This window comes from Podarcis liolepis (genome assembly GCF_965112155.1).
Source record: "Podarcis liolepis genome assembly, chromosome: 15".
NCBI classification, from domain to species: Eukaryota; Metazoa; Chordata; class Lepidosauria; order Squamata; family Lacertidae; genus Podarcis; species Podarcis liolepis.
Window position 1 is genome coordinate 20,206,595 of NC_139566.1, and position 14,576 is coordinate 20,221,170.

Consider the following 14,576-nt stretch of genomic DNA (forward strand, 5'->3'; position numbering starts at 1 on the left):
CTTTTTCCTTTCCAGAGGAATAGCTGTGTTAACATATTGTAGTGTGATACCTTAAAGACCAACAAAGTTATTATGGCATAAGCTTTTTTGAGTCAGAGCAGAGTGGAAGCAACTTTGCCCCCAAAATGAGAAATCCAAGAATGTAACATACCTTTAACCGGGCAACTGCATGTCCTCCCCCCACCATAAGACCATTATTTGATGCACTTTATAATTTGCATCTTACTAGTGGGACCTTCAACAGAATGTTGCAATGTTCCCTTACCTCCTAACAGGAGTTCTGCTCAAGGTTCTAGCCATTCCTTACCACAGGATATTCCAGTCAAATTCCCAACCTCCCCTTTCCCCCAAATCAGCATGACATTCTTCAGCTACAGCAGGCACTGTCCTCAATGACATTTTGGGGTGCGGGATTCTTCTGCAAACAGGGTTCCTTAGGGCATACCAGTACCTCCATCTTGTTTGTTTCTGAGTTATTAAATGGTCTCAAACTCCTTCCCTTCCTAGCTCAAATTCAGTGTTCAGCTGAAAATCCCACAAACTTGAGTGACTTCTATGCAAGGAAATTCCTGATAGGTAGAGTTGAAAGGGTCCCAGACCCTGCTTAGCTTTACACATAAGGCAGACATGTTATGCTTCTGTCCCAGGCAAAGCATGAAAGAAAAAAATGCAAACTTCAGGAATTCTCTGAATACACCACAAAACATTGCTCTCATGCCAGATATACACACCAATGAACATGTCAAGCCAAATAAGACTGGATAGCTACTAAAAAGAATTTTAAGTTTTAATGGTTCTATTAAGAGCATAATGGCATGGGTCTAGAGTATGCACACCTCAGAAGTCATGGATTCCCCTTCCCATCTCCCCAAATATGCACTGTAGCACATAAGGCAGCCACAAACCCAACATGACAACTACTGTGCATTTATTTATTAATTCACAATAACGCCCCCTCCTGTGTTTCCATACTCACAATTATTAAGGTGGATTAGTTTCCCTATTCTGCTCATTAAACATGCACTGAAAGAGGGGGGGGGGATAGCCACCCATTACTTTTCCCAACTCTGTGTCCCAAGGGCAAGGATGGGAAACCTGTGGGTCCCTTCAGGTGTTCTGGGACTTCAACTCTCTACAGCCCCAGCCAACACTGGCCAATGGCCAAGGCTGATGGGAGTTGGGAGTCCAACAAGACCTGGAGTACCAATGGTTAAGTGTTGTGTTCATTTACCCTGTATTATATACAGAATCACAGTGAAGGTTTATCGCAGGAAACACCACCTCCAAAGTTCAATCAAGATCCTTAATTGGCAACAGAGAAGGTCAAGAAAGTGAGAAGCAGCCAGCGAAGTCCTACCAGAGTAGACCCATTGAAACCAAGGGCCATGATTAACTTAAGTCCACTGATTTCCAATGGATATACTTGAGAGTAGGACTCATTGGCTACAATCAAAATGAGTGTGTCTGAAAATAAGGCACTTGAAACACCCAAAGATAAAGCTAGCAGATTTGTTTATGGGTGGCCCAAAGACACTGGAAGAGCAACAACACTTTCCAACAAACTCTTTGCTCATAAATGACTATTTTAGAATTCAGACAAGGGATATAATTCATATGACACATACCTCACAAGGACTGATGCTTTACCATGTCATTGCAGAATAGGCTACATTTCCTCCTCCAGTGCCTTTTAAGAACTTCACAATTAAGACATTCAAGGGGCTAAGCGCTTGCCATTACTACGCCACTACAAAGCAGCACCTGTTGAACTCCTGCCTAACACATTGCACTTAGGACACACAGGAAAATGAAAGCAGCTGGAACCCTTGGGATGTCCTAGCCCAAAGAGGGCCTGGGCAGAACTTCAAAGCCTAGAGATGAGGGGTGGGTTGGCCAGCAGCTTTCCGGTCTGGTCTGGCTGCAGGCCGCTCCCGTTCTTCCCACAGCGTCACTCCATCGCAGGTGCATATTTTCTTGGGGTTCTGGAAGAGGCCGGCAGAGCGCGCAATGATTCCACAGGCCACTCTAGGAAGGAAAAGGAAGGCGGCTTAAGTCCTTAGCTGCAGAGAGGACCACTAGACCAGGTCTCTGCATCCCATTATTGCAGCCTTTCTCAACCTGTGGGTCCCCAGATGTTGTTGAACTACAACTCCCATCTCCCCTAGCTAGCAAGGCCAGAGCTCAGGGATGGGAGTTGTAGTCCAACAACATCTGGGGACCCACAGGTTGAGAACCGGTGCATTATTGACTTAAAATAGTTTTGCAGCTGCCTTCCCACAGATCAAGCTCTGGAAAGACTTGGGTATGTTTAAAAAATGATATTAAGAAACCATCCACACACACAGAAGAAGACCCAGCAGACTAGACACAGTCAAATCCAACTCCAGAGATGCACTGCATATCGTGGTGGGTGGGGAAACGATCTGGCTGGCAAGAACAGGATCCTTATCCTATACCTCCCACCCCCGCAACAAAATTTTACAAGTGGTTGGGGACACCTACTGGATGTCAGAATGTTACCAGGTGCCCTGTTTTTGCAAAGCAGAAGTTTGAAGGAGAAGCACCGGTGGGAGGCTGTGGGTGTGGGTGTGAAGGAGCAGTCTTATGAGTGCACCTTGCTTGACCAAAGAACAACTGGGAGCTTTAAGCTCCCGACTGCTCCTCTGAAGTTTCGCCCTTTGCCCATGCCATATGGGTGGCGTGGCCTACTGAAAATGGCCTCATGGACCGAATGGGGAGGCCTGGAGGTCTACATGCTGACGGTTCCTCACCCTGCTGTACCTGTTTAAATGGAAAACCAGTTGTGCGATCAATCACTGGCTAACCTTTTCCTCAAGGCTCTGAGGAGTCCAGGCAAGAAATACCTCCAGGTAGCAGGAAAGACTTGGGTCTGCCAAAGACCATGTTGGTTTTCAGTGAGCCAGAGTAGGCAATGCTATGTCTGATGGACAAAGAATCTGCCCCGGTTTTAGACAGCTTCCTAGGTCAGGTGCCCCACCTTGCAGCAGACAAAGAGAAATCAATAAACTCTAATCCTTCTTACCTCTCACCCGAATTTCCAGTGACTTTTGAAAGCGGGTGGCTTCCGCGGCCCAAGTCGTCCTGCCCTGCGTCTACCACCAGTGAGCGGCCAATGATGTCATGAACCTAAAATGGAGCATAGCAATGCATGTGCAACCAGTCCTTGTCGCTCTAGTGATGGTGGCAGCTCCCAGCAATGCTGGCCGTGCAAAGGGCACTATTGTACTTGATCCTAAACTGAAAACAACTCTGCCCAAACTATTGGGTCATAACAAAACTGTTTGGCCACTGGATGAAGTGCTGCAACGCGGTGTGTTCCTGACCACTGTCAATGCTCTGAGAGAAGCTGCCAACAACAGAAGAAAACTGACAAGCAAAGCAGGTTTCATGAGCAACACCACAGAAAGGTCATTTTGACTGGGAAGTGCGTCACACAAAGCCTTGAGGCAGGGGTGGGTGTGATGTCCATTGATAGGAGGGAGCTCAGGAAAGTCTGTTGAATACAGCACAAGGTTTGCTCTGTGGAAAAGATACTGGAGTTTGTAGACATAACAGAGCCGACACGGGAGTTGGGATGCAAGTGAGCTGTGCAGGACCAAGCTGATTGCTAGCTTAGCAAAGGCTCTTTTTATCAGCAAAATATGCAAAACCAGCAAGATACATTCAGGGCTTTGCCCTTTATACTTCTCCAATCCCAAGCCTCCTGGGTGTTGCCTAGTTATCTACGCAACTTGCTCCACCACATCATGTTCCCATTACAGGGGGAAATGAGGTAAAGGTCAGGACATGGAACACTGCTGAGGAGACAAAAGGTCAAGGAGTGGGCATGGCGGCTAGACAGCTGTAGCTTGTCTTATGCTGCGGAGGAGGGTGTGCCCTCACCCTGCAACGCCATCCCTACAGGAGTTAATGAACAATCAAACTATAAAATTTTCCTACACTGTAAGAAGGGATCTATTGATTCTGAAGAAAATGGAAGGAAAAAGGAACCAGCTGCCCTGTGTCCTGTTGTTTCCATCAGTTTTTTGATCACAAGCCCACTCACTGTGCTCCTCACATCCTCCAGGAAGCCTCACCTTCAGCTGGTTGTCTTCCATCCGGAAGGAAGCCCTTCCATCATCAGCTGCCAAGATATTTCCAAGATCCCCAGCATGCTGCAAACAGAGCCCCAGGAAGCACAGTTAGATTCTGGGCAGCTCAGCCCAAAACCACTATATTTGTTCCCTTTCTCTGTCCCTCCCTCTCATACACACAACACAATGTTAATCCCTTGCCTCCCTGCACACCTTTCTCCCCATCACAACCATGCTCCCAGCCAGCCCATCAAGTAACAGTTGGAAGAGTGCAGTCTACATTGTGAGGGACCATGCATGGGCTTAGGCAGGGATCTCCCCATGAGCTTGGCAGGGAAGCAGAAAAAGTTGTTGGTGGAAGTCAGTTTGGCAGCCCGAGAGAACCTGCGAGTGCTACACCAAATTCGTCTGATTCTAAAGAGCTTTCACCAAATGTTGCCTTTCCCTGAAGAAGGCAAAAGGTGCTTGCCTCTCCTTCAACGCTCACCCTCTCCCCACTTCTTGGGTTTTTTTAACGAAAAGCTGGACTACTCAGAAATAAAAGTTCACACCACTGGATCACACCCACAAATGGATGTTTAGCCTGCCCTTAACTCCCAAAATTGGAAGTGGGTCCCAAATCAGGGCTGCAAATATTTCATTTCATTCAGTTACTTTATTATTAATTGGTGGGAAATAAATTTTGAATCACTATGGGTAGGTTTTAATTGGAGATAATGAGAGTTCAGGACACGGTTCTTTATTTTTGAGGTTATTGTGGATCTGAAAAGTTATTGCAATAGGGAACGAAAGAAGGATGCCACTTCTAACAAATGAGCAATAGCTTGTACATTATCAGTATTCAATCAGTTACACACTTGGTTACCGTAATTAATCAACTGAAAGTTCTTTAAACTGGCTCATGGTCCTGGTTAACAATTAATTTCATTTATCAGTCACCTAGTTAAAAAACAGTCTTGTGGTGACTTAAGAGCAAAAAAAATAATGCAGAGTTAAAGCACAGCACTCATCAATATGAAAACAAGACAACCACCTCAACACCAGGAGGAACCTGGAGGGTTCCCACCCCTGCCTTAAGTAATTTAATACCTGGTGATGCCACAAACTCACCCTATGAACATCCTGGGGACCCCCATGACATTCCCCATGAGGATTGAAGTGGTCTCCACAGCTGTTTGAGAGACAAGAAAAGTTTTGATACCGAGAGTCAGTGAAAGAAAGGGCTCCCTAAAGCCAAGGAGACGCCTCAGAAGGTGCCTGTTAATGCCTCTCACCTGTCGCAGGAATTGGTGACATCCCCAAACTCATGCACATGCAGGCCGTGCAGCCCCGGCTCCAGACCATCAATGGCGCCATCAATGAGGCAGGTTTGTGGGGACAGCTGCAAGAACCTCACCACACCCTGGACCAACCCTGGGCCAGACACCATTGCCACAGCGGCAGCACCGAGACTCCCTATAAAGGGAAGAGGTCGCACAAGTTTGCTGCTTGCTTCGAGGAGTTCCCTTGCACACGTCACTCTCAGGACCAAGAGACTTCCAGGGGAGGAAATGGCGGACTGACTGCCTCTCTGTCTACTCTCTGCTGACAGAGGTTAATTTTGTGGTGATTGATGGTAATCAGACGAAATCACAGTGGGATAAAGAGTGATCAAGGGAGTAACCTCAAGTGCTCTGATCAAAACTGTTTTCTGCTGTCTAAACTGACACTGCATCCGAACTCCTCATAAGAACCCTTCATAAGTTCTGCATCCTCCCTTAAACATTTTTGGGACAGGATAGCCTATAACTTAGCGAGATTTATCAGCCGGCAGATGAAAACTCACTGTCGAAAAACTTGCAAGAGCCACTTTCTGTCTTTAATAAAAGAGAGAAAACTAGTCGTTAAAGTGTCTAAGGCAGAGCAAAAAGCCCAATTTATGGTTGACGATAAAGATTAAGCAACTGAGGGAAAATATTTCTTTCTTTTTTTCTTCTTGTGGCTGGGAAACCGAAAGTAGATCGGCCATCACTTCCTCTGTGGGGGAAAAATATTGTGGGAAAACAATGTTGCTGTGACTGTGATCTTAGGGTGGAACCTTAAGGCAGAAATCTTAAGTTAAAGTTGGAACTTATGAAGAAACTGTGTTGTTAATAATGATGCTTTTACACATAAGCAGGGAGGGCGAGAGAATCTGCAACTCCTGCAATCACGACGAACGCTCTAGAACAGGGGTAGGCAGCCTGTGGCCCTAGGACAGGGGTGAGAAACTTCTGACCCATGGGACACCCTTAGCTTGCTAGGGGTTCTCATTTTTGCCTGCAAGGCTGTTGTGGTTAAACCACGGCTACCTGTCAATCAGATGACATCATCACAATGTTTGATGGGTGCTGTCAACTCCTGTGAAAAGCCTATGGGTACTGAGCAGGGAGTTTTCCCTTGCTTGACTTTCCAGGACTTAAAGTGGCACACAGAGCTGATCCCTGCATCTCGCAGGGATAAACCTGCAGATGGGCAGAGGATTCAGTCCTGCTAAGTTCAGCTGCATATGCCAGTTCTGGTGGGGAACTGACACATGCAGCCCATCTGTGTAGAAAGCAGAATTGCAACCCTCCAGCCATCAGATGGTGCACAGGGAATTCAACCCCGCTTGGTCACTATCTTCCCCATCCCCACTTATCAGTTTTGGTGGTGGTGGGCAATCATGGGTGGTATCCAACTAAGTTCTACTTAGAGTGGATTATTAAAATTAATGGCCTTAAATTAGTCATGTTAATTAATTTCCATGAGTCTACTCTGATCCAGTGATCTAGCCCTAGGCCTAAGGTCAAATGTCCTCTGCAAGTTACCCATTTAGGCCTTTGGCAAGGATGGCTTGTCGACCCCCCACACAGACTGATGGGTGGAGAAAGAGAGATGGCAGACAGCCACTGACAAGTTGCCCATGAGCAAATGTCACTCTCGGTGGCAGGAGAGGAGGTTGACAACTCCTGCTCTAGCCACTGTTCTTCTCTGTACCAGCACATTTTCTGATAAAAATCCTTAGCCCGCCCCTCCCCCAACCCCCTAGTTAGCTAAAATTGCCAATATTCATTTGGGAGGAGATGAAGAAGCCATGATGCTTGGCACCTATTGAAAACCAGTTTTGAAGTTTGTTGTGGAGATATTCTAGGTGGGAAGCTGGAAGGAGGTGAGGCAGAATCAGCTTACCAGGCACAGCAGCCCCCATCCCTTTCAGCACAGCACTACGTCCGGTGCTCTCCAATAGGCTTTGGACCTTCTCAGCACCAAGGCTAGTCTCCACCAGCACACTCTGTGATTCCAGCTGGACGTTAAGCACCTGGAGGCCTGAGGAAGAGGTAGGAGGTGGAAAGAGATAGGGAAGGAGAAGGTGAAGTGCAAAGACAGAAGTCACTGCCATGATGCAACTGTTGCATTCCACACTAGTCCATTAAACTGCCCTGCTCCCCTGACAAGCCACCACTTTTACTCATAACAAGAGTCTCCTCCTTTATCCTTAACACAAAACATTCAGAAGACCTTCCTGATGGCGTAGGTGTTCTGGCTGTGGAACCAACTGCCTTGGAAGGTGGTGGACTCCCAACTTTGCTGGAGGTTTCGAAACACAATCTGGATGGCCAGTGATCAGGGATGCTGTGGTAATAAATTTCCTACACTGGCAGGGGGTTGGACTAGATGACCCCTGAGGACCATTCCAACAGTATGAGTCCTCCCACTAAAACCTGCCTGTTGAGTACCACCAATCTGCTATATATTTTAGAAAGTGATTTGTCTGTCTTTCTATCTATCTGTTCTCCATAGGTCTGGCTACCTCTTTTGCCAAATTTGGCACTAGGGTTCCCACACTGGGGGTAGCTGTTGTTGTCACTGTTTGGGCATTGGTTGCCATTCTGAAGCAAGACAGCAGACCAAAATGTCACTTTGGCGTGACTTTGTCTGGATTTTTTTGGCATAGGTTCAGTGGCCTTATGAGATATCTTTACCCCTGCTTCTTATTCTCCTGGTGGCATCTGTATAGTCACTGTTCCTTTTTTAAATGGATAGCCATATGTTTTAGCAATGTCACAAGGTAGCTAACAATTAAAATAAAAAACAGCACAAATCAAGAAAATGATACAAACACCTGGCAGGGAGAGTGGGGAACAGTTTATCAGAGAAAAGAAGAACAAGCCCAAAAACTCAGGAATTAACCTGCCACCTGAAGCCAGGTAGTATCTAGGTTTGATGGACCTCCCTGAGTATTTTGTTCCATTAAAAAGGCCCTTCTGCCAGAGGAGGTGTGGGAAACCTTTGGCTTTCCAGATGTTGCTGATCAACAGCGCCTATCAGCTCCAGCAAGCACTGCCAGATATGATGGGAGCTGTAAGTTCAGAGATATATGGATGGCCAAAGATTCCCCACACTTATCTTGGCAGATTTAGACAGAAGAACCTGGAGAAAGGCTTTTGATGTTGTATGGTAGCTGTAGACAAGATGAAGACCTAGATGGACAATTGTGCTGATATTGTAACACATTTTTTTAGTACTGCTGCGCTTTCTGAGGAGGGCCAATGTGAGCAGTGGGGAAAAATAAAATTGCAGTGCACCCAAGGAACAGGAAAAATGCCCACTCCCTGGAAGGGGTTAAGAATTGTCACTTCAGATGTTGTTCCAACTTCAACCACCATCATCCTTGCTGGCTAGGGCTGATGGTAGTTGGAGTTCAACAGCATCTGGAGGGCCATAGGATCCTGACAAATGCCACAGGCCTTCATCATCTGATCACCTGGTATTCCCTGCAGAGATGACTGAATGGCCTCAACACAATTCTGACACACCATCTGGACAGCAAACTCCAGCTGTAAAAAAGCGAGAGAAGCTCATATGAGTCCAAAGCTGCTTATTTAAAAAAGGAAAGAAAGAAAAATGTCATTTTATGTAGAATGCAGAATATCTCTTACTGATCTGCAGCTGGAACATGATTTCAAATTACCAGACACTATTCAAGGAAAGCAGGGGGAACAGTGCTGAACCTGGTGGGCAGGTGGTCCTCCTTAGCACATTATGTTCACAGGATAAGGTTAGTACTATGTTAGGAGCAGTAGTTTGAATCCTTCACCCATTCAACAGTCTTTCTGCTTCATACCCTATCCATGGACACCCTAAACCTGCACGTTTATCATCATCATCTTTATATCCCGCCTTTCCCCCAAACCGGTAATCAAGGCAACTTAAAAGATAAAAGCATGAAAATATATTCATTAAAAAGCAATTAAACACTAAAGCTATATCTTTATTGTGTATATGTAAGCTGTATTTCACCATGGCAGATTATGTGTCCATCTAGTTGAGTATTGTCTCTTCTGACTGGAAATGGCTTTCCAGGGCCTTTCCATTCCTCGCTGCGCGATCCTTCCTAACTGGAGCTACCGTTGGAGGAGGACTTTGCACGTCTGTTCTGCCGCTGAACGATCCCCCGCCCGTTTCTCCAACCATCCGATAAAAGGTAACAATTCCACCCACCCTCACGGAAGGCTTCCTGCATGTTTGCCATAGCAGGCAGAAACACAACAGGGGCAGACGCGGCGAGGAAAAAAACTTCGCCTGCTAGATTTCTGCATGTCATGCCTCTGCTTTTTAAGGCGAGATAACGGCTGGGCAAAGAAATTAGTGGCCCACCCCCGGCGGGGGATTCTATCCCACCTTGCAACTGCTGCTGCCTCCACCGCTTCCTGGAGGTGCTTCCATCGCCGCCGCCGCCTCCTTCTTCCTTTTCCTTCACGGGGAAATGTTGCCCGCCGGACCCGCTTGTACAAACACAAAACAGGAACCCGGAAGACGCTGACCTGCCACTCTAGCTCATCTCTATGATCGGCGACCGACTCGTCCTGTAAAAAGGGCAGTAAACGGAGTTGATAACGTCACTTCCTGCCCCCTCCTCTTCGGAGTCCGCGCGCCCTTTTCCCAGGCCCGGAACCAAACTCTCGCGCTCAGCGTCCCTCGGGGAAGCTGATTGGCGCCGAGTAGTCCGTTGTGGAGTAACCATGACGACCGCTCCATAAGCCACTTTGGGGTTGCTGTCGCTGCTGCAGCTGCAGCTTCCGCCGTGCTCCCCGCCATGAATTCGTTTGTCGCGCTTCCCCGGCGCGAGGTATACGCCCTAGACAACACGGAAAAGGCCAACCAGCAGCTGCATGACCACTACCAGCGGATCCTCGCCCCCCTGTCCCTCTTCCCGGCCACCGTCTCCAGGTTGAGGAGCTCGATCGACAAAGGGTCCTCTGCCATCTCGTCCCTGCAGAAGCCTGTGCCTGTGCCCATCTCCCTGGCCAACCTCATGCAGCTGCTAAAAGGCCGGATGGAGGTGGGGACCCAGTGGCAGCAAATACCCAGCCCACACCAGCGGGCCTTCCAGCAGGTCATCCTAACTGAGGTCAAGCACATCTTTAAGGATGTACAACGTTCCCTGTATGACCCAGCCTTCAGTCCCCAGGAAAATAGGGAACTCTACCAGCACCTGGTGACTTACATTGGCTTGGTATGCCAGCACCTTTTCCGTCGCTATCTGTCTGTCATGGAGCGCCATCGTGCACTGTCTGTCTTCACGGACTGTGCTAACCTAACTCGCTTCTCTGCTCAACTCTCTCTAGACTGTTCCAGGCTCCTCAATGTAGCAGCCGTCCGCCACCGCCTAATAATGGACACGAAGACCCTGCAACTCCGCCAGACCGAAACGTACAGGAAACGGGTTAGTATGGTGGGTTGGAGGTCAACGCAGATGGACGCATGCAATCTGCGTTTCAGCATTGACTACTTCATCAAGCTTATGAAACCTCACATACCAACAATGAGACAGAAGATAGCGAAGGATATCAAGGAATTGGAGGACTTACCTTTGTTAGACATGAACAAAATAAAGCAGTTAAATCTACCAAGACCGAGCTCTAGTAGCCACTTTAGACAAATGCAGTCTGATGTGATGACAATGCCATGCTCACGCACCAGTACTTTAGGAGATCGGTCTAAACTCCAGCGGGTTAAGCATGCCCTTTCTAGCAGTCTCAAGAGGAGCCAGTCGTTGCCCAATATGAGAGTTGGACAGCTCCTAGCAGATGAACTTGGAATTCGTTTATCTGTGCGCCCTATCAGTCCTGATCTGCCTTGTCATTATGGTGAGACCACTGAAGATGATGGGCTCAAGGGAATGGCCGGGCTGGCTGAGGACCTCCGAAGACTAGCACAGAGAACAGTCCTGAAAAGCAGCCAGCAGAAAGGAGAGCAGGATGAGGATTTAGAGCTCCCTCCCCTCATTAAAGCCTTGACACGGCGCAAGACTAATGAAGTTCGCCTTGAGCAGCTTCAGAGAATACTTTGCTCTCTGCAACGAGAGGAGTCCTTTGAGATGTCACGGAAGAACACCATGATTGCTGCCCCAGCCACACATCCTCAGGCTGCAACAGTGAACTTTAAAGTCAATGAAAGGATGGTTGTGAAGGCAGCTGATATGCAAGTGTCAGAAAGAACCTACGTAGAAGCTGTGTCTATGGAGATATGTCCAGTAATTTACAACCACCTCCTTGGAGAGATAGATAATGCTACAGTGAAGTCTCTAGATGCAAATCTTTCGACTGGTGAAGAGGTCAGGGAGATGTACAAGGAACTAATGAATACTATCCCAAAAGACCACTTGAAATTCGACCTAGGGCCCATGATAGAATCCCCTGCAACCAACATTCAACTAGCTGGGTGCTTTGCTTCCTCAACATTGACTAGGGGGGAAAGTGAACAGGTCATTAATAAAGAGCTGAGTAACATCCTGCCACCTGGACCATTTGTCCCTGAGGAAGTGTCAGAGAGCCCAAATGTACCCTTCAAAAAAAATACTGGTAAAAAAACCTCTTGGCTTAAATGGTGGAAAGCAACATTCAACACTGACGATTACTTGAAATACATTGGCACCAAGGAGTCTGACTATTTGCCAGTGATATTTCATTTATACAGCGTTAAGGAAGATGAGGAGCAACAGCCTGTATTAGATGAGGTGCAAGTAAAGAAACAAGTGAAAGTGAAGAGAGACGTGATAAAGAAAGCTGCTGAACTTCAAACCAAGAAGGAAGGGTTTGAGCATGGGAAGTGGAATTCCAAATGCGCCATGCTGCGGGGGTTGGAAAATGTTTTTTGCTCTGACCACACATCTGAGGATCTCAAGGTCTTTCAGAGAAGGTTGGAAAGACTGTGGACAGTTCTTCATTTCTCTGAACAGGAAAGGCTGGATATGGCAATTAAGTACAGCTCCAACCCATATTACTTGCTGCTTCCAGACATGCTCCAAGCTTGGGAGACAGCAGCACGGTCTATCCAGGACCGAGAACTCCTGCTGGCTGATTTGGAACAGTTTGAAGAAACTGCTTCGAATCCAAACCGCTTGTTTGACCTGGCCCCCCGCTCCTTCATAGCACGAATGAAGGAATCCAGAACCAGGAACCGCTTGCGCTCTGAGTTGGCCCAGTATGACTCAGAGCTCTATATCATCCTGAACAATATCAAAGAGTCTTACAATGACACAGTGACCTACAAGGGACGCCCATACCTGCAGAAGATGGCATGGGACACAGTGGAGATGCTCTATTGGCTACAGCAGGAGCGACGTGCCAATACATTGAGGAGAGTCGTCCAGAAAAGGGGCCTAATTCGAAGACTTCCTCCTATCACTTAAAGACTGGTACCACTGTTTAGCTCAATGGCCAACACACCAAGATGGCAGTGGAGAAGACATCTTTTCTGCACATGCACCAAATTCATCCACATACTTTTCCAGCAGACCTCTCCTTCAGCCAAGCCAAAGGTTGAGAAACATGGAGGCAGACCCCAACAACCTAGATTCAGTTTGTAGTGCCATGGTCTATTGGTGGAATAAGGGAAAGAGCAGAGAGTGGTGGTGGGGAAAATGTGGGCATGCACCAAACATCCAGAATATGTTTAGCTCATTCCAAATTTCAGAAGGGTTGTCAGTTTGTGAGATGTGCCTTATCCACAAATGAATTGGATCCTATGAAGAATTTAAGGTTCCCCGATATCCTCAAATTAAAAATGTTTCTTGTCCTCATGATTTGAAGTGCTGCCATGATCTTTGAAGTAACTGCTTACAGGCCACATTAGGCCTGCTATGAATTTCTTCCCTATGGCTTACCTTGCCATCTTATCCGGAATTCTATTAGACCATGATTTTGCAAAGAATCCTGATGTGCCTGCCATGCACATTCTCTTCAATCCCCCAGGGCCTCTGGCACAGGTTGTGTCCAGCCTGTGTCAGTGCCCCTGGGGGATGGAGGAAGCAAGATGTGGCAATTTAGTGTGTCTTCAGAGTTTTGGCTACTGTACTACAGGTTCTACAAAACTGCAAGCATACAATACAGGTTGCCCTTGATGGAGCTGGGGAGGTGGGGTTCTGCTCCATCCCATAGTTGAGTAATGGGGGACCTGGCTTACCCATCAATCTTACATGGCAACTGGAGGGTAGATGTAGAGCAACGGTTGTTGTTGTTGTTGTGGAGGGTAGATGTAGAGCAACAGTGGTGGTTGTCAGCAGCTAGTTTTCCTACAGTAGAAACCAAGACCACAATCCTCATTCCAGAGTGGTTTTCAAGTAGTTATGCTATCATATGAAACTATTCATACCTGTTAGTAACAAAGAGGCAGCTAAAATCCTTTGGGGGGATAGATTTGGCAGGGCTGCCAGTTGCGTATCTCTATAGTAGACACCCAACTTTCTCCCCACTCAGTCCTCTTCAGTCTTCTCTGGCTATTGCAAATGGATTCCAGGAGAGGTCTGCAGGTTGGTAACATGAGAGTGGACCTTTTCTGCAGTGGCTCCCCATTTGTGGCATGCTCTCCCCAGGGAGGCTTGCCTGGCACCTTCATTATACACCTTTAGGCACCAGGCAAAAACATCTCTTCAACCAAGCCTTTGGCCAATTAACATTCTATGTACTTTTAGATGTGTATTGGGGGGGTTGTTTTGCTTTGCTTTCGTTCTTGTGTCTTTTTATGCTGTGAACTGCCCCTGAGATCTTTGGATGAAGGGTGGTATACTGATTTAATAACAGATAAATAGCTTTGTGAGGTCTGCCTGAAAAGCAGTACAACTTCCTGCACCCTATTGCCCTGTAGAAATTTTGGATTACAACTTCCATCAACCTCAGCCCCCACCAGGTGATGATGGGTGTGGTGTATAAATGCCTTAGGGATTAAATATTCAGTATTGGTGGCCAGTTTGGTGGTTGAATAAATGCCTGCTGATCCTTCTATCAACTACTGTATCAATTGTTGCAAATGAAGCAGGATGACAAAATCACAGGCCAAAGTTGCTGGTTATAAGAAGAAAGGGTATGCCATGAGCACTTTGCACTACTGCACAGATAAATTTGTGTACCAGATAGAAGTTTATCATTGACACCCAAAAGATAGCTCCGTTGGTTACAGCATAGTGCTGATAACACCAAG

At 47.0% G+C, this 14,576-nt stretch overlaps 2 protein-coding genes across 2 annotated transcripts; one reads left to right on the plus strand and one right to left on the minus strand.

Annotated features, from left to right (window-relative positions):
* Positions 1-766: 766 nt before the first annotated feature.
* Positions 767-9,966, minus strand: CCS (copper chaperone for superoxide dismutase). The gene is made up of 8 exons (XM_083478867.1): positions 9,777-9,966; positions 8,860-8,932; positions 7,284-7,421; positions 5,369-5,549; positions 5,205-5,265; positions 4,098-4,175; positions 3,044-3,147; positions 767-2,025 (listed from the first exon to the last, which is right to left on the minus strand). The coding sequence occupies exons 1-8, from the start codon at positions 9,819-9,821 to the stop codon at positions 1,872-1,874; spliced, it is 834 nt and encodes a 277-aa protein (XP_083334993.1). The 5' UTR covers positions 9,822-9,966; the 3' UTR covers positions 767-1,871.
* Positions 9,967-10,022: 56 nt separating this feature from the next.
* CCDC87 (coiled-coil domain containing 87) lies at positions 10,023-13,179 on the plus strand. The gene has a single exon (XM_083478542.1). It carries the CDS (start codon positions 10,192-10,194, stop codon positions 12,787-12,789), a length of 2,598 nt encoding a protein of 865 aa, XP_083334668.1. The 5' UTR covers positions 10,023-10,191; the 3' UTR covers positions 12,790-13,179.
* The last annotated feature ends 1,397 nt before the right edge of the window (positions 13,180-14,576 follow it).

Bases quoted from the DNA above. Each gene is read 5' to 3' on its own strand.
- CCDC87 (XM_083478542.1), top strand. From the start codon at position 10,192: ATGAATTCGTTTGTCGCGCTTCCCCGGCGCGAGGTATACGCCCTAGAC.
- CCS (XM_083478867.1), bottom strand. From the start codon at position 9,821: ATGGAAGCACCTCCAGGAAGCGGTGGAGGCAGCAGCAGTTGCAAG. The intron at 7,422-8,859 runs GTGATCAGATGA...CCTCTTCCTCAG, and splicing joins ATCTCTGCAGGGAATACCAG to GCCTCCAGGTGCTTAACGTC. The intron at 5,266-5,368 runs GTGAGAGGCATT...TCTCTCAAACAG, and splicing joins GTCACCAATTCCTGCGACAG to CTGTGGAGACCACTTCAATC.